The sequence below is a fragment of the Triticum aestivum genome, chromosome 2D, assembly GCF_018294505.1.
Source record: "Triticum aestivum cultivar Chinese Spring chromosome 2D, IWGSC CS RefSeq v2.1, whole genome shotgun sequence".
NCBI lineage: Eukaryota > Viridiplantae > Streptophyta > Magnoliopsida > Poales > Poaceae > Triticum > Triticum aestivum.
In genome coordinates this window covers 590,547,381-590,573,056 of record NC_057799.1, presented here as the reverse complement: position 1 = coordinate 590,573,056, position 25,676 = coordinate 590,547,381, and the positions used below count along the sequence as shown (strand labels likewise).

At 49.0% G+C, this 25,676-nt stretch overlaps 1 protein-coding gene across 1 annotated transcript; it reads right to left on the bottom strand.

Moving 5' to 3' along the window:
- Nucleotides 1-632: 632 nt before the first annotated feature.
- On the bottom strand, nt 633-7,709 carry LOC123050212 (disease resistance protein Pik-2-like). Its single transcript, XM_044473037.1, has 4 exons — nt 6,910-7,709; nt 1,410-3,456; nt 1,135-1,314; nt 633-710 (listed from the first exon to the last, which is right to left on the bottom strand). Exons 1-4 carry the CDS (start codon nt 7,707-7,709, stop codon nt 633-635), a joined length of 3,105 nt encoding a protein of 1,034 aa, XP_044328972.1.
- Between the last annotated feature and the right edge of the window lie 17,967 nt (nt 7,710-25,676).

The window sequence follows — 25,676 nt, the reverse complement described above, 5'->3', positions numbered from 1 at the left end:
TAACTGACAAGGATAGTGGTGGACTTAATCTTGTCAGTTGTGATGCATTTGTGAACTTGTTCGTGCTAGGTCAAGAATGTGCATGGGTAGACAGTTCTTTTTGCAGATTCGGTAGCTCGTTAAATACATCTTGATAATCGGTTGTGTATTTCTGTTTTCTATTCAATCATATTGATTTAGTTTTCTTCTTGTGTATTTCTGCTTTGATCATATTGATTTAGTTAGTATTCTTTTTGCGGGGGATTTGGTTAGTAGTTTAGTAGTCAATGATCTGATATCTGTTTTTCTACTTGCCCTTTTGCTAGGCCTAAATGGTTCTCATGTCACAGAGAAGGAGCGGAGTCTAAATTAATTTTATCTATATCGTGCTTTCCTTGTGGCAGCGGCACTATTTTCAAGGCAGTGTCAAGCTTTAAAATTATTGTAATCATTTTATAGCTAAATTTCTGTAATCTTTATGTTTCAAAAAAATACTAGTTGATGTATCCTTTTTATACTGTCAAATTGTTGTAACTACTAATTTATCTGCAACTCTTCCTATATCACTAGTCCCGTGGACAGCTTACACCTGAACTATACTAAGCTAACAGAACTTTACCTGTTTTCTATCATGCATAATCCTAATATATTTTTTATATTAGCATAAGCTTTATAGTGATAGTCCTGATGCTAAGGTATTTCCTCCAGTTCATCGCCCTCACTCCCCTTACCTGCTTATTCCTTCCAACAGGAAATCAACTGTTTCATCAATTGCTCAACTGAAATCAGTTCTTACAAACATCAAGATGAGACAGGAGAGTTTTAGCAGGAAACCCGCTACGAGTGCTCGCCATCGAAACACCCACTACGGGGCAAAAACCTACTAACACTATGAATCTAGTTCAGAATAACAGACCAAACGACAGGGAAAACAGTAGCCAAAACACGTCCAAAAAAAAAGTAACCAAACTATTAAGTATGGTACATAAATATAAGAGTGTTTAGATAACTAGAGTAGTGATCTAAACACTCTTATATTAGTTTACGGAGGGAGTATAATTCAACCAGGAAGATGGCATCGTCTCGTCATTCAGCTGGCAAGTTGCAGACTCGCAGTATTGCAGAGTTGGAGGAACGTGTGTCTGTCCACATTACCTGGTCCTGTTGCCATTCAACAATAATAGATACAACTGAATCAGCCCAACGTAAAACGTAGCCATCATGGTATCTGTTTACTTGTAGAAGTAAAAAAGCAGACTTTGAGTTCATTACCAGCAAACAGGAGCTAGTTGGCGGTGGCGAGTCACTGACATCAATCTCGCTATTCCCGTACTCCTGCAGAGGAGATATGGGAGGGGAAGACAGACAAATGAATAAGAGTGACAAATGAAATGACAAAAAACAGACAAATTGTTGCCAAAGGTGTATACCTCGTCAGTCATGTCCTCGCCGCTCTCCTCGCTTCTCTCCTTGTCACCCTTAATGATGTTTTCAGTTGATGTCTTATAAACGTCAACTTGAAGAGCGTGGAGGTTGGGATGCAAGGCGACGGCTTTTTGAACTGCAGCCTCCACCGCCTCCACTTCGCCCAGAGTTGCAAAACGACAGTTAGTTTCGACATGGAGGTGTACAAGGCCTGAGAGATGTTCGATGCCAAGGTCAGCACCATCACATTTCCTGGACATAACTCGGCTTGCAGTCCAGGAAAGATGGAGACGTCGGAGTGCTGGCAGAGCACCTTGTGCAAATGATATCCCTGTTCCAGAGCTTAGCACAATTTCATAGTGGAGCACCTTTAGAAGCTTAAACCCGTCGCCACCAACGGTGAGCTTTTCCCTGACTCCAATCCGATGGTATAGGGTTAGCCCAAGGTGAGTCAGACAAGGCATCCGCATAAGGAGATGCAGGTCCTTCTCATCAAATTGTCTGACTTTTATGACTAGTTTGACTACGCTGTTCAGGGAAGCCATTCCCTTGGGAACCCGGTGAATAAGTGTAGATATTTCAACATCTTGGAGGTGCGGAAAGGTACAAGCAGGATCCCTGAACAGATTTTCTCCTACACTTCCAGTAATATGAAGATGTTGAAGGTTGTGTTCGCCCAACTCATTTAGAGAAGACACCAGAATTCTCACAAGTGCTTCTGCATAATCACCATTTTTGGCCTGGAGAAGAGCAACAGAACAAGGCATATAGATTCTTCTCAGGTTTATTAGATTCCGAAGTTGTTCTGCAAATTTCACTGGGTTGTCAACATAGCTGATAGCTGATACTTCCTCCAAGGCATGCATTCTTCCAAACACATCTGCGTGCAACATAAGTCTGTCATGGACGAACAGGTGTACCAGCTTCCGCAGCCTAACCACAGTTGATGGCAGCACTGTGAGTGAATAACAACGCCGCAAATCAAGAGTCTCCAAGTACTGTAGCATCCCGATTTCTTCAGGAAGCTCTGTGATTTCTGAACTGTGAAGTCTTAAATACCTCAGCTGAGATAAACTTCCTATATTCTGTATTTGCTTTTTTCCGAACCAGATACAAGAACCTTCACGTAGATCCAACACCCGCAAAGAAAGGAAGTTAACCACTAGGGGTATCTGCTTAAATTTCCCGAACACATGCAGTGAGCGAGCATGCAACTCACTTCTTCCGATGGCATCAACTGCTACTTTTTGTTGTTGGACATTAGAGTGAATAGAGAGTCGGCGGATCTTGCTTGGCAAAGAATTGCAGACACGCCCATTCAAAACTGTGGCGAAATTCTCTTCATCCGACAGAGATATTATAAGTTGAAGCACCATATCATGAACCTGGCAACACTGTATAGAGCTGTCATAGTTCATATCAACCAGTTGGAGCATACTTCTATTGACAAGTTCATTAAGATAGTTCTCTGCTTCTTGACCCAAATTTCCCCACCGTGTATCAATGAATCCTTCAGCTATCCACTTCCATTTTAGTTCTTCGCACTCAATATGGTGATCCTCCGGATATATACACAAGTACAATAAGCAAGTCTTCAAGTGCTGTGGAAGATCCCAATAACTAAGTAACAATATATCTCTCATAGATTTTAAACTATCATCATTTTGTGAAGAGTCGATGCCAATGGAATCTTGCAGTCTCTCCCATTCATCCTTGATTCGTGGTTTATTGGCTAGCAAACTTGCAATTGTAATTATAGCCAATGGCAGTCCACTGCATTTTTTTAACAATTTAGCTGAAACCGTCTTCAGATGAGGAGGGCATGCATTGCCCAGGCCGAAAATTCTCTTAAAAAACAGTCTTTCAGAATCAATACTACTCAGATGTGCCATTTGATATAGCTGGTCACCAGAATTACAACAACATGACTTGGCAACATTGGTAATTCGGGTAGTAGTAATTATTCTGCTACCGTTATCATTCCCAGGAAAGGAAGCCTTGATAAATTTCCAGTCTTGTTCTCTCCATACATCATCAATAACAATTAAGTACCTGTATGCAATTTCACACTTGTAAGATCATGGCCACAAATATACGTTGACTTGTACTGCCCCTTATTATTATGTTTTGAGCAAATAAATGTTTTTTTAATATCAACTACTCCCTCCTATCCATATTAATACCGAAAAAGGCTCCCGCCCCGCTTTATATATAAAGCAACGACCAATCATCATACAACTCCACACACCCCACTCCGGCAACACAATACACACGCACTCAAGGCACGATACAAGGGTGATAAGAACAGCCACACAGAGAAGCTGTGTATGACGAGTCGGAGCTTCAAGATGGCGCCTTCACGAATTGACCGACACCAAAATGCCGCCACTGCCCAATCCAGGGATCGGGGTTTCCCTCGGAGCAACAAAGGAGACGAAGAAGAGCCATGACGACGCCTTCAAGAAGGGAACGACGTCATAGACGCCGTCACCGACGACCTGGCAAAGCCAGAATGGGTTTTCACCCTGGCACACCCTCTGCATCTCCCAGACTGAGTACACCAAGCCCGTGCAACGCACCACCGTCACCGGCCACCGCACACAGACCACCATGCTGCCTGCACGACCATGGCAGCCAGTTCACACCCTAGCCGCGAGCTCCGCCCACGAGCACCGTAGCTACCAGCACCAAGGCTGCCGCCCCGGAATCCAAGACCACGACGCCGCCCCCACCCAAGATGCGCAGCTACGACGACCAAAGAGAGAAGCGGAAAGGAGCCTCCTTTCCCACCTCTGGGCGTTCCCCAGCCTCGGGACCCACCCTCGGGCCGGCCAGATCTGGCCGCCACCGCCCCGCCCCATCGCTCCCTGGCAATGGACGAGCTCCCCGGTGGCACACAACAAACCGATGGGAGGCAAGGACGATTCCGCGGCCAACCTCGCGGGGGAATCATCCCTCAATGATGGATGATGACTAGGAGAGGACTAACCCTCCAACGAAGATAGCACATGCACGACGAGGAAAGGAGGAGGAGGCCGAAACGGTCCGCCTGCAGACGAGCCGACGCCGAAGAAGCCGGTTGTCGCCGCAGCCGGAGCCACTGAGCTACCGTTTAGTGTCGCGCTGCAGAAAGGCCACCGCATAGGACCTCGCCGTGCCACCACCACCCACGGCCAGAGTAGCAACCACGCCCAGCTCTCTCTCAGTTTACAGGGCGTGCGCGTACCCCTAGGTTGTCAATTTGACCAACCTAATACAAATCATATATTACAAAAAATATACCAACATAAACTTCGGAGTTTCTACTTTCAAAAGGTATAATTTTTGTGTTATATAGTTTATATTAGGATGATAAAATTGACAACCTAGATATACGCGCAGGACTTGTAAACTGAAACGGAGGTAGGGAAAGTGTGGAAATATCTCGCTGCAAGTTTTGAGAGCAGAAAGTAATCTACTCCACAGAATTTGCCCCGTATGATTCCCAAACTCCAATCAAGATTACTCAAACAGAAAAACTCCAATCAAGAGGATGGGCAGCGGGAAGCGGGCACGGCATCCGCGGGTCCACGCCAGCCGCCGGCGCCGTCCGGCCGTCGAGCACCGCTTTTGCAGTCCGTCGCCGAGCACCACATCCGCGGTTCGCATGTCGACACCAGCCGCCGCCGCCAGGCACTGCGTCCGCACGTCCACACCACCCTCCGGCACGCATTGTTTTGCTCATGCCATGGACTCCATGTAACTCTCGATTCCATCCAGTAGGCCTTTCGTTCCTTGGCATGTTGGGTCGAGATCCAGTATTTTGGCTCGCTGAATCGAAGCTGCAAACCTACGTTTCCGGGGTCGCGTTCCCGTCACTGAATCGCGTCGTTCCCTATGTCGACCCCGACCCTTGATCCGGGTCGATGTTCCCGGTACAGGGGACGTGGCACCGTTCCCCGTTCCCGGCAACTATGAGGGAGGGAGCCGGGGCAGAGGCTGACCCGAGGCCACCGAGCAGGGGGGCTCCCCGCGATACCCACCACCCGTGCGTGGCAGGAAGTCGCTCTGCCGCCGCATGCACCACGCGGCCTTTGGCCAGGGACGCCACCGGCGGAGGTGAGGTGTCGGGGGCGGCGGCGCTAGGGTTGTCTCCTGAGGATGCCCGTGGGAGCAGACCTATCCATATTAATTGACAACTTTATACCAAGCCAGCGTCAATTAATATGGATCGGAGAAAGTATTAGATATATACTTTGGGCATGCAAAGTCAATCAAAGATTAAATCTGTATAAATGCTTTCCAGCGGTGTAAATCCCTATTTGTGATTGCTTATCTTGATGATGGATAGCTCTGTCTTTTCAACTCAAGACTTCGCTGTTGTATTTCACATATGTCTAGCGTTGGCTTTGAAAAGTTCCAGGGATGTGAGGCAGGTTCTACTGGTGCAAGTCCGTGAAATGGACAGTGCCGCGTCGGAAGGGTTGGGATTAACTTAAAGTTTTGCTAAAGCACATCTAAAAGTGCTCTAAGTATTGCACATCTAAGTCTCATGTCATTGATTTTACACAGAGATTTGTGCAAACATTTTCTTTTGTCGTTTTTCTTTTCCTTCCTTATTTGATTGAGCCACTTAGATGTGCAATAACTAGGGCACCGATATGCCCTAGTACTTATTTAATTAGATTCAGTTTTGCTAAAGCATTCTCATTAGTCTTTTTTTCTTCTAGTATGATTGAGTCTCTTAGATGTGCAACAACCAAAGCACGTCTAGATGTGCCCTAGACAAACCCCTTAACAATTAGTTAATATAATTACGGTTTAAAACTATGAAAGAATAAATCTACCTCCGATTGAGAATTACTAATATGCCCTTGAGTGAAAATTTGATCGATCAGTATTGATCATTGGATCAACTAAATACTACCCACTGTAAAATGTCTCTATCTTTTTTTTTCGGTTGTAAAATGTCTCTATCTTAAATATGTTAATTACCTCTTCATGAACTAGCAAGTTATTTATTTATTTATTTAACTATAGAAATTTTAATCATTTTGGGGAACTGTTTTTTTTGCGGGTAATCATTTTGGGGAACTTTGTGTACAATAATTACCATGGCTCGTGGGAGCTTTTTAAAACATTTTTTGGTCGTGATTTTTTGATACATAAGTTGGCTCGAATACATTCTGTATTTTTTATTTTATCATTTCTTTTATGAAAAAATTTGATTTCTGACCAGCCTTCGAGTAATAAAAAAATCTGACCAGCCTAGATGAATTGATGATGCCAAGGAATCACAAATTTCGACAGAAAGCTAGAGAATAGGTAATAAATTTTAACCACCTAAAAATGTTTAAATGGATCACGGAGTGAGACGGGAGATTGGGAATTCAAATGAGTCACATGTACTCCCTCCATTCCAAAACAAATGGCGTGATTTTATAGTTCAAACTTAAATTAAAACTATGACACTTATTTTGAAACGGAGGAAGTATATATATGGATATATGGTCTATAATCACATACCTCTTTCCTGTCAAGATCTCTGAGATTTTTCGGATCACTTGTTCCTTCTCCCAGTTCTGCGATTGACATTCTGCAAACTCCTTTTTGCCGATCTGAGAGAGGATATCCTTCAAGAGCTTCTCCAGATCAAGGGTACACGACACCGATACGCAAGCTCGGTACTGAAAGTTTCCCCCAATCTTGCGATAGGCTTCCATAGCAAGGGTCGTCTTCCCCAGCCCTGCACATCCGACGATGGATACCACTTTGCGCTCATTGCTCTCCTCCGTCAACCAAGCGATAACCTGATTCAGTGGGCCATCAATCGCCACCAAACCCTTGACCTCCTCATACATAGTGGTTAGCCGGGGGTCTAGTTCGACGACGGGCTTTCTTGGTTTGCGATTGTCAAGCGTGTATCTATCACGCCGCTTGCTCTCCTCCATGACGCGGGCCTTGAGTTCTTGGATCTCGGTTGCGATATCATGGCGCTTCCACAGGGTCTTGAGCCGGACCACCGTCCTCTTCACGAACCCGCGCTTAACATCGCCATTGCCAAGGCGGTCAATGAAGCGGTCGATGCAGTTTTCTATATCGTAGGTGAGCTCGCGCAGCTTGCCTTTCCAGTCCTTCTCCATGGGCTCAAGCTTTTGCATGTCAGCCAGTGTCTCCAGCAGAGCATGCATGCTGCGGAGTTCGCGCTCGAGGAACGCGACCTCCTTGCGCACGCTCTTGAGCAGCGTGTACTCGCCGCTGAGCAAGGTGGTGAGCTTGCCGAGGAGGGAGCTCATCGCCCCCGTCCCGGCGCCTACACCAGCCATCTCTTACCCTGCCTCTTGAGAAGAAGCTGCTAAAATCAGCGCTACGGTGGTGCGGTTCGATGGAGGAAGGGTTGTGTGCTTTTGCTTGAGCAGGGCTACGCCATTGCCTATCAGCGAGCACTGCATCTCGAGATGAATGGGTCTGCCTCACAATGAAGGTTGGCAGGTCATCTTTATTTTTTTCGGGGGCCTCTAGGTATTTCTTGGGCAAACCAACCACATGGTGCACCCAGTTGGTAGCATGTGCTGGCGCTAATACCCAGATTTGTTGTCGTTTATTCGTGCGTGCTAGCCTTTGATCGATGCGTTGAATTAATTAATCGTGGAGATCTGACCTCTCACAGCCAGCGGAGGAGCTACAGAAAAAAAATGCTGAACGGCCAGAAAGCACAAAAAATAATTAGGAGATGATTCAGGGCGCGTTTGGTTACTGCATGGTTTTTCAACGCTTTGTATACTTGTTCCAATTGAGTCTAGTTAACTATATGCAGGCAAAAAAAACATCTACATGTTGATTGGTTGCCTGCATCCTCTCTCGTTTGCATGTGCTAAAACGAAAGACCTGCTATTTGGTTGCAGACTTGTTCGAGAGGAAACACAAGTCCGGTTGTTTGGTTACATCTAGAACAGTTGTGTGCTAACATCCTACTCGATGTGCTGAGGTTACCAAAAGCACACATGAACTACTAACAATTAAACTACTAGCAACCACTAGTAGAAAAAAGGCACATTTGTCCCGGTTCATAAGGCCCATTTGTCCCGGTTCCTGAACCAGGACTAAAGGATCGGTACTAAAACCCAGTACCTTTAGGCCCGGTTCTTATACGAACCGGGACAGATGGGGCTCCACGTGGCCGCTGCGGCTTGCCCAGGCAGGGGACTTTTTGTCCCGGTTGGTAGCACCAACCGGGACCAATAAGCGTCAACGCATCATCAGTTCAGGGGCTGGGGTTTTTTTTGTAGGGGGGGGGGGTGGTTTTGGGGGTTTTGTAGGGTTAATTTAGGGGTTTCATATATTGTGTTAGCTAGCTAATAGAGAGAAGTGTCATCTCTTATCTCCGTGCTTGGTCGACGCTACATACTATACGTATAGAGAGGACTCGACACGCTAGCTAGTAAGCAAATGAAGGAAACCATTAAGTACACAAGATCGTCATGAACATATATACAAATTAAGAGGAGTGATCGACCTCTCTTTCTCCGAGAGATTGGTTGAACAACAAGTTTTCGTACATCTATCTGACGCTACTAGCTACATATATACAATATAAGATCTCTTACAATCCCTAGCATCTGATGTCAAGTTCCACATGATATTCTCCGTCTTTATCTATGACGTGGTCAAGAAAGAATCCCGCCAATTCTTCTTGAATTGCTTTTATGCGATCTTGTGGTAGGAGTTCATCCCGCAGCTGCCAAAGCTAATTCGAAGAAGGGGTCAATACATATATATGAATGAAATTCAATACAAACGATGGTAATAAAATAAAATTGTGAATATTATTGCTTACGCACTTCATAATCTTCTTCAGAGTAGCCCTGCTTAGAGGTTGCCGCGTTGTAGATGTACTCGCAAATGTAGTATCCACAAAAACTATTCCCGCCTTCCTGCCACAACCACTATAGAGGTCAATCAAACTGATAATCAAGCATTATAAATGGTATTGATGAAACTAGCTAGAATCAATGGGAGATGCGCGGAACTAGCTAGTAGTACTTACTTTTGGGTGTGTAAATCGCAGATTCCCCGGCAGTCCCGGAGCTTCTGCGGTGAACACTTTCCAAACCCTGCGAGACGAAGAAAATAATTATTACTTGATATCAGGAAATGAACAAAGTTGCCAATATGGTGCGATAATGATCGATTGAACTTACTTCTGGAGCATTTCAGTCATGGCCGCATACTCCTTGGGATCTTTTCGTCTTGAGTCTAAGACGGTTACTAGTCCCTAAGCTTAATCTCTAGGAGAATAAAGTGAAAGCTGCGCAAGCATGCATAACTCATCAAGTACATTACTATAAACTCGAGTAATAAGGGAAACCGAATATGCACAAGACAGTAACACTCACTTGAATTCGTAAGGAAAGAGTATTTTATCTTTGTTTTGATTTTTAAGCAACGATTTTAGCAAGTTGGCCTCGGCATCTTTGGCATCATGTTTAACCGTCCATTCATCTATGAGATTTGTGTTAATGAACCCAATATCATAGATTTGCCTTTTCTTGCATTCGATGATCTTCAGTCTGCATAATATAGTGAGGATAATTATATATACATGCAATGAAAGAGCTGAGCTATATATAGAGACTTAGTTACAGAAGCAGTACTTACAGACAGTAGCAAGTGACGATTATTTTATCGAGGGCTTTTTGATTGAAAAACTGGAAGAACTCCTCAAATGGAACAGACAACAGATCAATTCCAACGAGGTCGTGCTCCTCTTTAACTCTTAGCGTCAAAATATCCTTCCCAGACTTGCAGGTGTCCATGTACCACTTATGGATTCTTCGCATCATCCTTGTTAGAGGAGGATGACCAGGTTTGACGAGAGGCTTCCCATACCGGTATTTGTGTTCGTCCACCTCCATTGATTCAAAATGTGCTTCGTCGGGCAGGTAATCACCAAGATTGGTACCAGGCAGCATCCCTGGCAGATTTACAACGATATCGCTAGACACCTTCAGCGGGGGGCACGATTGGTTCGCCTGTTCGCCGAGCTGGGGAATTTTTTTCCCACTTCTTCGTTCTTGTAACCTTTTGTCACTTGAAGTAGTTCCTGACCGGCGCGCTTCTCCCACTGCCCTTTTAAGAGCGCAGACATGGTTGCTATCCGGCGGAGGCGGTGGTGGTCACTTCAGGGCATCCAAAGTGCGCTGAATTTTCACCTTATCTATCTTCTCCTCCGAAGGTGGAGGTTTCTTTGCAAAAAAATCCTTCACATAGGCTTTAACGATCTCCGCATTTTCCTGTTCGGTCATCTCGTATGGTAACTTCTCTAGAGGCTTGAGAGATGGACCGAATCTGTATCGCCTCCCGCCTCTGGCTGTACTGCTAGACGCCGGAGCAGGCGGAGCGGCTGCGGCTATCTTCTTTCGTTGCTTACGAGGCGGAGAAGGAGGCAGAGTGCTACGACGCGCCAGAGCAGCCAGAGTGGCGATGGCTCTCTTCCGCCCTTGCTGACGAGGTGGAGGAGGAGGCGGGCTGCTCGGACGTGCCAGTGCAGGCGGAGAAGGAGGCGGAGTGCCGCCATGCTCCTGAGCAGCTGGAGAAGGAGGCGGAGTGCCCTGATCACTCGCCGGAGGAGGCGGAGTGCCCTGACTCACCGGAGGAGGAGGAGGTGGAGGCATACAGTTCGGTAGGTTGATGAGCTCCTTCCGCCATAGACACGGAGTCTTCAGAGCAAGACCCAGCCGAGTCTCCCCTTCACCGGTAGGGTGGTCAAGCTCAAGCTCCTCAAATCCCTCCGTTATTTCATCCACCATCACAACAACATATCCTTCTGGAATCAGACGGCAGTGAAACGTTGCGCCGGGTTGACGAGGTGCAACAGAGCCGACAGCCGCCTTGACTTTGAAGTTCTGCCATTGCGTCATAAGGTGGCAATCTTGAGACTCCGTGATAGCATCCACGAGGTAGCTAGCAGGATCCGTGAAGACAGGCTCCTGAAGCAGCTCGGTGGAAGCCAAGCTGCTTCTCCGCTGAGATGGCGGTGTAGCTTCGGGGGTAGCTTCGGCAGGTCGCTTGCTGTGAACTGCTTCTCGTTCCTCTAGCGCTTGTACCCTTGCGTGCAGCGCCTACAGTTGGGTCTGCTCCACTTTCCTCTTCCTCTCCCGGCCTTTGTAACCGCCTGCATCGGGAAACCCAGCCTTCCACGAAACGGAGCCTGGCGTGCCTCGTGTCCGTCCAGGGTGCTCAGGATTCCCTAGGGCCATTGTGAGCTCGTCATTCTCTTTGTCGGGAACGAACGTCCCATGCTGCGCTGCGGCGATATACTCCTGAAGCTTCGTGACGGTATTCGCAGTTGCTCGTTCGTCCAAACGCACTTCCCTGTTTCAGGGTCCAACATTCCCCCAACCCCGAAGAACCAAGTCCTTGAACGGTCTGGCCAGTGCAATGTCTCTGGTTTGACCCCTTAGCAGGTCATTCTCAGCCTTCTCCCACAACGGCCGAGCTTTGAGGTAGCCACCTGACCCCGTGCGATGGTGATGCTCCTTCTTCGCAACATTTTTCTTATTTGTCACTGACATCTTCTTACTCTTGTTCAATGTCTTGTGGGCCACAAATGCGTCCCAGTGATCTCTTATCTTCTCATATCGGCCGGTGAATTCTGGAGTCTTGTCTTTGTCGACAAACGTTGATTTCAGCTCATTCTTCCACCTCCTGAATAGATCCGCCATCTTCTTAAGAGCATGAGCCTTGACCAATGGCTCAATAACTGGCTTCTCTGGATCCTCCTCTGGCGGCAGGGTGAAATTTTCCTTCAGCTCGGTCCAAAGATCATCTTTCTGCCTATCATTGACATAAGACACCTGAGGGTCGTCATTCTTATGCTTATACCATTGGTGGATGCTGATCGGGATCATGTCCCTAACAAGAACCCCGCACTGAGCAGAAAATGCTTCCGTGGTCCGGATGGGTTCAATCGGTTGGCCATCGCACGCGATTGCTGTGATCGTGAACCTTTCATCCTGGCGCAACCTTTTCTTCGGGCCTCGTCTCGTTACCGAATTTTTGCTCGATCTGGAGGGCTAGAAAAGAAGAAAGAAGAGAGTTAATATGTGTACATACCAAAACAATTAATGCATCAATTAGCTAGTCAGCATAGGCTTAATTCATATATATACCTGGCCGGACTCCATTCGGTCACCGGAGCCGTCATCACGGTGTCCTTCTTCCACCGGCATTCGGTCACCGGAGCCATCATAATCATGTCCCTCCTCCTCCATTGTTCGATCACCATAGCCTGCTTCACCCTCTCCTTCCAGACCATCGGTGTCGTTGAGATACGACATGACATCACCTCCGCCGAGGATTATGTCCCCCAACACCTGTTCTGCTTCCAAGTCTCGATGCTCCGTAGTTTCTGCAAATATTACAACATGACAATTAATATACAAACATGACAGGTGTATATATTAGTGGCAAACGTAGACCTAGCTAGCTAATCAAAACAAGGAATCATATTAGTGGCCTCGACGCTTCTATGATTTGGGGTGGCCTTGGCAACGCTTCTAGGGTTTGGGGTGGCCTCGACGACAACACTCTTTTATCTTGGTAAATTTGGGTGGCCTCGGCAACGCTTCTAGGATTTGGGCTGGACCGCCTCTCTCATGATTGTCCGACGTTTGTCTAGTGTCAAAGGATTCAACAAAACCATGTCTTCATCATTAGGTGAAAGTAATAGGCGCATGATGGTACGAAGCTCTCCAAAGTTGTTTTGGAACGGAGTCCCAGATAGGATAATTCGCTTTTTGGTACAAAGTTCAGCAAGAGCCTTCCGAATATTGCTATTTGGAAGGCCTTTGCTGAAATTCATACGAAAAGGCGGATTATCCTATCCGGGACTCCGTTCCAGAACAACTTTGGAGAACTTTGTACCGTCATGCCCCGGTTACTTCCGGCTAATGATGAAGCCATGGATTTCTTCAATACTTTGACACAAGGCAACCTCTTTACCCCTTGGCGATCCTCGACCCTCGACCCTCGACCCCTCGGCGACCCTCGACCCTCTACCCTAGTTCACGACCCTCGACCGCTCGGTGATCCACGACCCTCTACCCTAGTTCCCGACCCTCGACCCCCTCATGTCACGTTTGTCTAGTGTCAAAGGATCCAACAAAACCATGTCTTCATCATTAGGCGAAAGCAACAGGCGCATGATGGTACGAAGCTCTCCAAAGTTATTTTGGAACGGAATCCCAGATAGGATAATTCGCTTTTTGGTACAAAGTACAGCAAGAGCCTTCCGAATATCGCTATTAGGAAGGCCTTTGCTGAAATTCGTACCAAAAGGCGGATTATCCTATCCGGGACTCCTTTCCAAAATAATTTTGGAGAACTTTGTAACATCATGCCCCGGTTACTTCCGGCTAATGATGAAGCCATGGATTTCTTCAAGACACAAGGCAACCTCTCGACCCCTCGGCGATCCTCGACCCTCGAGCCCTCATCGACCCTCGACCCCTTGAACCCTCGGCGACCCTCGACCCTCTACCCTAGTTCCCGACCCTCGCACCTCGAACCCTCGACCCCCCCCCCCCCGCCCTCATGTCAAAGTTATCAGGGAGGGGGTATATCGACAACGACATACCCGATAAAAAATAAGAAGAGGAAGAAGAAGAAAAAAAAGAGAGGAGAAGAAGAAAGGAATAGAAGAGAAGATCGAAGAAAAAAAAGAGAAGAAAATAGAATAATATTATTCTATTTTTTCTTCTTCTCCTCTATTCCTTCTTCTTCTCCTCTTTTTTCTTCTTCTTTTTCCTCTTCTTATTTATTTCTCCTCTTCTTCTCCTTCTTCCTCTTCTTATTTTCCTTTTCCACTCCTTCTTTTTCTTCTAAATATGAACATATACATAAATGACTTTGATCATACACAATTTTCCTATACATACATAATTTTCCTAATCATACACAAAAAATGCTATGAACATATACACACATATATGCACATACACACATTTATACACATAAACACATATATACACATATACGTATAAATTGACAAAAAAATAAAAAATTTGCAGGGCAGGGGCGGCGGGGTAGCGCGCGGCGGCGGCGTAGGGAAGGGGCGGCGCACGGAGGCAGCGTAGGGCAAGGGGCGCGGCGGCAGCGACGGCGGCCGGTACAGGGAGGAGGAGGAGGGGATTGGGGCGGCGCTTACAGCGGGCTCGGGCGTGGTGACGGCGACGAGGAGGCCGGGGCGATCGACGGCGGTGAAGACGGGGACGGGACGTGACGGACCGCTAAACCTAGACAAATCTCAGGGAAAATGGAGCTTGGAGGTCGAGCTTCGAGAGGAGAAAGCTTAACTAGTGTGGCTCGGGCATTTCATCGAACACCTCATGTGCATAGGAGGTGAGCTAGAGCACCACAAAGCTCTCCCCTCGCCGGCCAGAAAAAACAGAGCAGTGTGGAGTGCTCTGCTGCGGTGATGGGGTATATATAGGCAACTCATTGGTCCCGGTTCGTGGCTGGAACCGGGACTAAAGGCCCGCCTTCTGTCCCGGTTCCAGCCACGAACCGGGACCAATGATGTGGGCCAGGAGCGAGAACCATTGGTCCCGGTTCGTGCCTGGAACCGGGACAAATGGGTCTAGACGAACCGGGACAAATGCCCCACGAGGCCCGGCCGGCCCCCGGGCACACGAACTGGGACGTATGCCCCCCATGGGTCCCGGTTCGTGACTGAACCGGGACTAATGGGCTCGCCAGGCCTGAACCAAAGCCCTGTTTTCTACTAGTGAACAAAAGAATCTTAGGCACAACCACATGTCTTAACCGCACAGAACAAGTTTTAAACCAACATAGTACGATAAGTTCTAGACGGAACCCAAGTCTTAAAGCAAGAACCAACAAGAAACGAGCAACAAGAGGCAAGAGGAGCTTAGGTGGTCGCGGCGAAGGCGTTGCCATGCTCTTTGCACTTGGTGACCACCTCCACCCGATCATGATCTGGTGAACGGCTCGAAGATGGCCCAACCTTGAGCAAGGGTGACCCTACCGTTGATCACCCTCACCGTCATGCACAGCCGGTGTTCATTTTTAGCTTGAATTGTGTAGGGATGGCGGAGAAGTACTTTGTGAAGTCCAGCGGCAATGGCAGACTCTCTAGCTTTGGAGCAAGGATAACCTTGCAGAAGTGGTTTGGTCCTGACTCCTGATGGTAGTGGCCATAGACCCATAGTTCCTTCGTTTGGGGCTTCACTGCTCCTGCACTGACACTTCAACCAATGGAGGCACGACCTCCTTGCCCTTCTCCAATGGTGGCACCACCTCCTTGCCCTTGTCCATCTACATTATGAACATCATGCAGTTCAATGGTCACCATTCAGTCATATCGGCCTAACGCTCCTATATTAACCTACCCCACTAACCTAGCACCGCACTAACCCCCTCTGTTCCACCACCTCTCCTCTTCCACCCCTCTGTTTCACCACCTCCCCCTCTGCATGAACTCCAATTCCAACCCCAACCCTTTCCCCTGGGGCATTGGATGGAGGGCCTTCTTCCTTGCATGCTCGCTCGGTGACCGCAGGAAGTTCGAGAATACCATGGAAGTGTGCTGGAACTTGAGCAGCATAGATGACATGCACAAGAAGGCCGATGCTGTGATGAAGAAGGCTACGCCGGGCAAGCTGAAGACACTGATTCCGGACCCATCAAAGGGGGCTATGTCAGTGGACATCCTACGTTGGGCCATGAATCTGGTAGACTCCGGCGACCTAGACAGCGGGCAAGATGGGCCAAGTACATTATGTACAAGGCGCTCCATGACCAGCCGCGGCATACTGGAGTTGCACTTTCGGGTCGCCGGTGGATGACAACAAGGAGGTGCAGATGCTGTCCAGGGCGCCGGCGGTAGGTGACCGTGCAAGACCCATCGTTCTTGAGGAAGATGATGAGGACGAAGACAGTGAGGAAGAAAAGAAGATGTCTACGCCCCCCCCCCCCCCCCGCTCGATGCGACTCCCGGATAGACAAGAATTTTTTACCCCAATCCCCGCCCCCGATGTAACCAAAAAGTAACCTATGAACCCTAGTAGCCGTCGACGCAAAATCGATTGATGGCAATCCTCCACCCCCTTAGTGTTCAGTCCTCTCCCTAACTCTTCAATCGCGTGCTCTAATCTAATCTAGCCCGAGTCGAAAGCAGTGAATGTATAGAGAGGACGAGGTCTTACCGCCATGGCCGATGCGCTCCGGTGGAGGTCCGCAGTTGCTCCGGTGGTTGCCGACGCTGTCTTCGATCGGTTCGCACTGGAGCTCAGGTGATCACCACCGTCGCCGCCGCCGGTGTGAGTGGGGAAGAGGGGAGCGAGCAGTGAGGAAGGAAGGTGAGAGTAATTTGTGACAACACGTCTGGAAACAACGCGACGTCTCGGGACCACACCCACGAGTGCAACCGCCCACGCCCACGTGCCTAGCGTTGCACCACGCAGGCCTGTCTCCAAAAAAATGGCCGATTTGAGCGTTTGTGGATGCAGACCATAAGGTGCTTTAATCTACGTGCTATGCATGCCCAACTGTGAATGCGGGTAACCAAACGGGCCATTTTCTTCCCGCGCGGGCCTAGCTGAGGTATATGCAGCCTACCAAACACGTCCTCAGTGAATGATGACCTACATCCTCCTGTGTGGAATTTACGTGAGTCATACGCGAGTAATTTGGGGAGAGAATTTCTTATTTGGCTCCTACTTAAACTTTGCTTCCTTATTTGGCCCAAAAATGACCTCAAATGTAAAATTTGTTCCCTACAGAATTCAAGTTAAGTAATCTAGGTTATCCTTGCGCCTACACCAGCCATCTCTTACTCCGCCTCTCTTGAGAAGAAGCTGATAAAATCAGCGCTACGGTGGTGCGTTTCAAAGGAGGGAGGGTTGTGTGCTTTTGCTTGAGCAGGGCCAGGGCTACGCCATTGCCTATCAGCGAGCACTGCATTTCGAGATAAATGGATCTGCCTCACAATAAAGGTTGGTTGTCGTTGCCCCTTAGGTCCTTTTTTTAATTCTTTTCGGGGGCCTCGTAGGTATTAACAAACCAGATGGTGCACCCACTTGGTAGCATGTGGTAACGCCAATACCCAGATTTTTTACGTTTATTCGTGCGTGCTAGCCTTTGATCGATGCGTTGAATTAATTAATCATGGAGATCTGACCTCTCAGCCAGTGGAGGAGCTACAAAGAAAAAGGCTGGACGGCCAGAAAGCACAAAAAATTAGGAGATGATTCAGACAGTCCATAGTGGGAGTAACTTCTACAGCAAACATAGAGTTTAATCAACAAATTTCCTTATGTGGCAATGATTCAATAAGGAGATAAATGAATTAAGTAACATGGCTACTAGTCAAAGGCAGAGTACGAAGGGGGCCAAAAAGCACAAAAAATTAGGAGATGATTCAGACTATCCATGTGAAGATTACCTCCATCCTGGAGTAGTGTCAAGCTTTAACAAGTAAAATATCATGACTACCGGAATTTTCCCAAATCCCGACGGCCTAATCTATGCGGACGACCCCCCGTCGGCATATATGGAGGTATCCCGACAGCCTAGGGCAAGCCGTCGGTGTAGCAAAATCGTCGGCATACCTCAACATGTGCCGATGGCTAGGGAGTGACCCACGTCATCAATCCGGGGGACGTGACACATCATCAATCCGAGCCCCTCGCCGACCGCCGGCATAGGCCTGACCCACGTCATCGATCTGAGGCCCTGATAGAACCGGGGGCATAGCTATGCCGACGGCCTTGTCGTCGGCATAGATTTGTGTTGGGGATATAACTATTAGGTATGACCCGCCCAGGAGGGGCCGGGTTATACCTATGAGTACCTTTGAAGCCCAAAGACCAAAGCTTGAAGATGGCGGTTCAGTTAAGGGCCCAAAGCGCAGAGGCGACTTAAGGCCCGTAGAGTTAAACCGCCATATGTACATGACTTGTATTGTAAGGCAAGAATAGTTAAGAGACCGAGTCGGACACTGTTTATGAGCCGGCCGGGACTCTGCGAGCCGCTGGGCGTCGACCTCTGTATATAAAGGGACGACCCGGCGGCGGTTCAGGGCAAGTAACATCAGATCGAGAACTAGGTCAAGCGATTTCGCTCCCTGGTACTCGAGACATAAGCAATCCCACTCAAAACTGGATCGTAGGCTTTTACCTTCACCGTAAGGGGCCGAACCAGTATAAACCCCGTGTCCTTTGTCCCGATTAACCCCTTTAAGTTTCCTAGTTGCGATGGCTCCACGACTAAGTCCTTTCACTTGGACATCTGCCGTGACAATTCCACGACAGTTGGCGCCCACCGTGGGGCCAGTGCACGGTGGATTTGAGTTCTTGAAGGGCAGCTTCGAAGGGCTCAAGGGATACGCTGTGGGTCGGATGACCAAGAGTCGTCGCGGCAAGCTCTACATCGACAACGCAGGCTGGGGCCCCGAGGCCGGCTCGAGTACGGGTACCGGGTCCACTTCGGCGGAATCCACGTCTTCATCGGCAATGGCGAGCCAGGCCCTGAGCCAGACATCTGCACCGACCTCGTCGAGACGGCTCAGCGTGCGAGACCCGCCCGGGCTCTGCCTACCGTGAAGTGTGCCTTCGTGGGATGCATCCATGGAGGACTCTCTGAAGGATCTGCATCTGGCGGTGAGATGGCCATCTATTCTGATGGTGAGTCATCCACAGGTGAGACGGATTCGTTGTATCAACTGCAAGACGACGGGCTTGGGGGCTGTTCCGATGGCAGCAGTATTCCGGACCTCCTTGAGCCGCCGAGCAGAGTTGGGATCTTCATGGCTGGCACGCAACCCGTTCAAAACTCCACAACTGCGGCAGCAATAACCTCCAGGTCAGCGGCAGCCAGGGCAGGAGGCCTTGTGCGCCCTTCGGCTTAGGTGCTGATGGATCTCATGGATAAGATGACCGCACTGTTAGCCGCCGTGGTCAACCCGGCGGATCAAGCTCAACATGATGCGGAAGTGGCACAGTTAAAACAAGATATAGTGCAGGCTAAGGAAGACCTGGCAGCGGAAGATGTTAGGATAACCACAGAGTGGGCGGCTCTGGACGCTCAAGCTCAGCGGATTCAGGCGCAGACTTTCCGGCTCACGATGGATCAGAATGCATCCAATGAGGTCATGAGGAGAAGGTACCAGAAGACTCAATCTCGTCTGCCTCCGGTTTACGATCCTCGAAACCTCTGTCATACACCCGGTGCAGGGCCCAGTAACCCACCGGAGATAGACCGGGTTGTAGCACCCGGGGCCGGAACGCCGGTTCAGACGCGTATGATGGAACCTTCTCGAATGAATACGGCTCCACCCCAGTATGTACCAACACCACCGGGTCATTATTCTAACCCGTTGGAGAACATGATCGCTGCGGCAGGACGATTGGCGACTCTCCCGGTGGAGGGCGACTCTCTGACGGCGGTTGAAACCCGAAGGATCAGAGAGCTTCTTCAGACGGCTTTGGCACAACAGGAGGCATACTCGTATAGCCGAGACAGGATTCATTCGACCCCTCGTCCAAGCCGGAGCCCGAGTTATAGCAGGCACATGGATTCAGCGACCGTTTCAAGCAACGCCCGGCGCCGTAACCAGCCAGGCGGACATGACCCGGTGAGTGATGGAGCTTTTAACTTGGTTGATTAGGACAGAATACGTCAAGAAGCTGAGCGAGCGGCTCAGCAGGCGGCTCAGCGAGTGGCTTACCAGTCTTTTTCGGTTTACCCGACGACTTCTATTGAGGCAGGCGTGACCACTAGGATCGGAGGGGTCTCTTGTCTGGTGCCGGCTCTGCGTAACGAGCGTTTGCCCAAGGATTTTAAGGGGCCTCGAAAGGTGCCAAACTACACGGCCGACTTATAGCCCGGGGCATGGATTGAAAGCTATGAGATGGCTATGGAGCTGCTGGAGGTCAGTGACGCTGCGATGGCCAAGTACTTCACCATAACCCTTCTGTCAAGTTACCTAGAGAGGAAGACTTGGCTGTCCCTGATGCAGAAGCACAATTAGTGGCGACTCTTCACGTCATCCCAGATTGTACAGTGCTATACTTGGCTTACATGACCCAGGGCGAGTTGCCTGAGGATGAAACCTTGGCCAGGCAGATAACCCGGCGGTCCAAGTCAATGACAATTGCCAATGGCGAGCTGCATCATCGAAGTGTCACTGGGGCGTTTCTGTGATAGCCTGGATTTTGCCTTCTTTCTTTTTACCAGATTTGCCTTCTCTCTCTTTTCGGACTTGGTTTTCATCGTGGTTTTTGCCCTGATTTGATTTGGAGTTTTGAATCAATTCAAATGGACTTGTCACTTGGGCATATCCTTGGCTTTCACCCAAGTGACCTATCTACCTATTTCCTCACACAAATTCCCAAAATAATAAAATGAATATTTTTCCTAAAAGGAAAATATTCATTTTTCTCTCTTAAGTTCATTCCAGAGCTTTGTGCTCCAAACCAACCTCCATTTTTCTTGCTCATAAAATCTGAGATAATTCCTAAATATTCTTAGGGCCATGGCACATCTTCCCATGCAAAAATATTGCATTGCCTTTTGTAATATTTTTGCTGTAGAAAATCTTTTCACTTCTGGACCAGAAATGCACTTTGTACAGCAAGTGCATTTTCCCTAAGCTTTTTGCCTTGATCTTTCTTGAGCTTAAACACCATCCTAAGAAACCCTAAACCCTAGGAGATTAGCCCTAATGGGCTTCTAGAAGGTGGCCAAACTTGGAGACCAAGTTTCTGACCAGAAACTTGCCAGCTTGGTAGAGTCGCGTCTGGTCGGCCTCGCTAGGATCCATCACCTCTCCTAGACGTAGCACTGCACGGTCGAGAGCATGGACAAGGTTTGGCCGCTCCTGGGCGTCGTTTTGACCATGCCAGCCTGGTGACCGCGAGTGGACACAGTGCCTGGCATGCGGCTCGACGCGCTCTGGCTGGCGCCTTGCGCTCTGTTTCGCGCGTGTGCATGCCATCGCTCGCCTCCGACTGCCGCAACGCGCCACCACCCTCGACCCATCACCCTTGACCCCTCCCTGGTGCTCGTCAATGCCGGAGCCGCCGCAGCAAGTTCGGTCAAGTCGCGGCCAAAATGGCACAGTGCGCGCGTGTGCTTGTCCCCATCCCAAACCGCCTCCTGTGCTCGTCCGCGAGCGTGGGCAAGCGCCGGCGTTGACGCTACACTCTGTCCCCTCGCGTTGGAGCTTCTCGTCGACGTTTGCCGCATGTCCAGAGCGCTCCGGCGGCGACACGTCCCCCCTGCTCCGGCTATATGAAGCCACCCCACCTCCCTCGCTAGCCACGCACCACTCCACACTACCTCCACGAGCACGTAGACGAGCTGCAGCCCGGTCGGGCAGGCCTCTGGCCGTCGCCCCGACCCGAGGACTCCGGCGATCCCCGCAGTCCAGACACCGCGCTCCGGTGCCTCTCGAGCTCAAGCAGCTGCTTGGGCGGGGCATTGCGGGTCTTCTGGTGCTGCCTGGACCCCGTGGAGCCCTCGGAGCCGCCTCTCGCCGCTGTCTTCTTCCTCTCCGGCGAACCCCCTCCGCCACCGAAGCTTGCGAGCTCGACCGCAACCAACTCCGGCCACCTCTCGCCAAGCCACGGGTACGGGCAGGTGTGCCACGACCCCAGCTTCAATCCTATCCTTTTCATTTAGCCCCAAACCCCCTCGTCGCCGGCGTAAGCTCCGACGAAGCTCCGCCTCCCTCTGATCCCTCCCCCTCCTGACACGCGGGACCCACCTATCGGTCTCACCACTCGCGCCCGAAGCGGTACGAGTGGAGGCGTATTTCTACTTTACGCCTTCGACGTCACCCCCCCCAGGATTTTCTATTTATTCAAATCTAATCAGAAATTTGACCAAACTTTGACCAGCCATAATTTCTAAACCACAAGTCCAAATGAATTGATTCTTTTTGCATTGTCTTTGTTACAGAAATCTCTAGCAGCACACCAGAAGGTGGATTTTTCCTTGCTGTCTAGAATTTCTGGTGATTTTCAGAATGTGTTTTGACATTTATTTTTGTGGTTTTAAAATATTTTCAGAAGGAGGATCTTGCCTTGAAGCTAACCAGGAGGAGTGTGACCCTCCTCTGCACTAAGGCAAGCCACAGCATCATTTGGATGGTGTTATTTCAATATCTATGATTTTCTACTTGAATATGATTCTTTATTTGCATTTAAAATTTGATAAATTAATATGGCGAATTGCTAGTTGTTTTATAATGCTTGATATGCTTGTTTTAGCTTCTGGTTGAGTGCATAGAATTGTTTGGGTAAGTAGAGTAAGATTTTGCACTCGGCATTTTGTTAGGGAAAGTTGTGGTAGCTATTTTTGCTAGTAATAGTTTTCAACTAAATAATGAACTAATAAAAATATTGTTGGTAGATAAAAATGAGTTGCAACCAGAAAAGTTTCTGATCTTAGTAGTACAACATAGTGGTGTTGTTTGTTTTGATCCATGCCTAAGAGTTGCTTGCTCTGTGTGACGAGTAGTTGCATGCTTTCCGGTGCGATGCCATGTTAGTAATAAAAAGTTTTCTGAAAATTAATATTTGATTTAGTTCAACCTGAATATGATGTTGATCACATCATGGTGCCACTGAATCGGGTTTTTAATTCAGTGCGACCACATTTACCTAATGGGAAGGTCTTGATTCGGTCCTTTGTCGTGGCTCTCACCGGTGCCTCCCGCGAGGGAAGGTTATGGGCGTGCATACCCTGGCCCGGTAGGCAGACATAACCTTGTGTGCTCGTTTGTTTTTATGGTACCTTGTCCCCGTTTGGGACCGTTTTGCCACGATGCTGGCCGTTGGTGTCTTTGGTAGACACGGGGCCACCCAAGACCTAGCCCTGAGAGGGAGATGGTCGGAGTGGCCGGGGAGAGTGCATGGGAAAGGGAGGGTTTCGTCGGAATATTTTGGTCCACCCGAATGGGAGTGCGAGGCCAGGTATTCCGTGGTGTGGGTAAAGTGCGCTACCTCTGCAGAGTGTATTTAATCTATCGATAGCCGCGCCCTCGCTTATGGGCAAGACTCGGGAGTAAGTCACACCATGGATTAACCTTTTTATAATTAATATTGCAAATTAGTAATTGTTGTGATGCATTGTTTCGTGGTGAACCCTGAACACGCGAGGTGTTCATGAGTGTTTGGTTTTAGGTGTGACCCCGGTGTGGTCACCGTCTGGTTACAAGGTAACCGTCTGGTAAGCGAGTCCGTGTGACTCGGTACGCTGTTTGATTGCTTTGCATAGCTTTGCATTGGTAGTAATTTCTTGCATTAATTTAACCTGATTAATTATCATGATATTGTCTGTCATCGTGCTTATGTTTGTTGTGAGCTTGCAAGTACATTCAATGTACTGACTTGGCGTGTCATCCCAGCTTTTAGGCAAGTCGATTCGCATCGGAGTGCATCTCATGTCTAGGCTGTGTCCACATCGGTGTCCCCGTGCCATGGAGTTCCGCTACGTCGTTCTTCCGCTGCCGCGTAGTTTCGTGTGATCGAGGCCCCAACCATGTTCATTAAATAATGTACATACTGTCCAGCAACACCGTGTGTGTCGCTTGGCCTCGAATCTCGATGTAATATCAGACTCTTGTACCACGCTAGTATCAATAAAGAGGTTATTTCTGTACCATGTTGTTGTGTATTGCCAGAAGACTCGATCTCTGGCTGGCAATGCAGGGTAAACCGGTTGCTCTGAGCCGGGGTGCCACAACACTTGGTATCAGAGCCGCGCTGATTGTAGGACACGCTAGACTGGTAGTGCGTTAGTAAAACGGTAGTTAGCTTCATTTGAGTGCCGGTAGACATAGGAATTGGTTGTTGCATTGCATGCATGACTTATTGTTGTTATTACTAACCATATGGTTTGTGAGTGTAGATGGCACCAGTACCGATCTTGTACCATCCTGAGCCAGCTCCGTGCACATCGCCGCACCTGCTTCAGAACGTGTGGCGGCGACTCTATCCAGAGGGTGCTGATCTAGAGTATTGGGTGTATCGCGAGCATCTGGCCGGTGCAGTGTATGAGTATTATGCTGAGGTCACTCTACACCACAGTTCCCCATCCGGCGCTTACACTCGTTCGTCTAAGGGTGGTCTTGCTTCTACGCCATCTCAGGCAGTTCAGTTTGCTGCTATCGAGGCTCTTGTAGACTTGTGCTACAATGAGGTTCGCATGCACACCCACCCTGGACTTTTCTTCTACCCATCTCTGCACGAGAATGGGCGTATCCGCTTTCCTTCGATTAATCCGGCGTGCGATTGTCCCACTAGCCACCTTGCACGCTACATCACCGCTAGCTATCTCCTTAACTACGAGTTAGCTCGGGAGCTCTCACGCGCTCGCGCCGCTCTCGCTACTGCTCGTGCGAGGAACCCTCTTCCCGCTGTCACCTACACTTCTGCTCCTCCCACTTTCGTTCCTACGACGACCTCGCAGGGTACCGTTAACCCTTTGACGGCGAACCCTCGCAGCGCTCCTGCTGCATGGTCTTCTCTTGTCGCTACCCTTGCCGCTCCTATGCTTAGATCCCATCCCCCGCCTGCCCCTGAGGGAGAGCCCTCAAGGCAGCGCCAGCGCACCTCTCTTCCCCCGGAGGTCTCTACTATCAGTTCAGGATCTGGGTCCGGCTCGGGAGATGCGCCTGCAGCAGCACCATCCGAGCAGTAGATCGTTAGGGTATCGTGGTAGTCATAAGCATGATGGCTGTAATCGCACTTGTCATGATGCGTAGTTTCATGTACGAGGGTAGTAGACCCATTGCGATGTTTATTTTCATGTGGGACTATGTATAATTATGTTGGACTCTTTTCTTTCGACTTGGTTTTATTCGCTGCTTTCTTCCGGGATTTGTCATTGGTTTTTCCCCATTTTGGAATTTGCTCATCATGGTTGCTATGTATTGGGAAAACAAAAAAAATAGGATGCCGCGTGGAGGCAGCAGCAGTCAAGCTGGTGAGGATGTCCCTGTCCGTCGTTCCGCAAGACAGGCAGGACATTCCCCTGAACCATACCAGCCACCTCCGCCTCCACCGCCACAACCGCCTTCCACCGGGCAAATCCTGCGAATGTTTGAAGTACAGGTCATGGTTGGGCAGAATGGAAACCAGAATGGCCATCCTTCCAAGCTATCAGATTTTCAGCGAACCAAGGCTCCCAGTTTCAGCCATGCTACTGATCCTTTGGACACCGACGACTGGCTAAGGACTATTGAGCGGAAACTGGAAATTGCTCGC

Coding starts and splice junctions, on each gene's coding strand:
- LOC123050212 (XM_044473037.1), bottom strand. CDS start 7,709: ATGGCTGGTGTAGGCGCCGGGACGGGGGCGATGAGCTCCCTCCTCGGC. Junction 1,315..1,409: donor GCGAGGACATGACTGACGAG/GTATACACCTTT, acceptor TCTCCTCTGCAG/GAGTACGGGAATAGCGAGAT. Junction 711..1,134: donor TTGAATGGCAACAGGACCAG/GTAATGTGGACA, acceptor AGGAATAAGCAG/GTAAGGGGAGTGAGGGCGAT.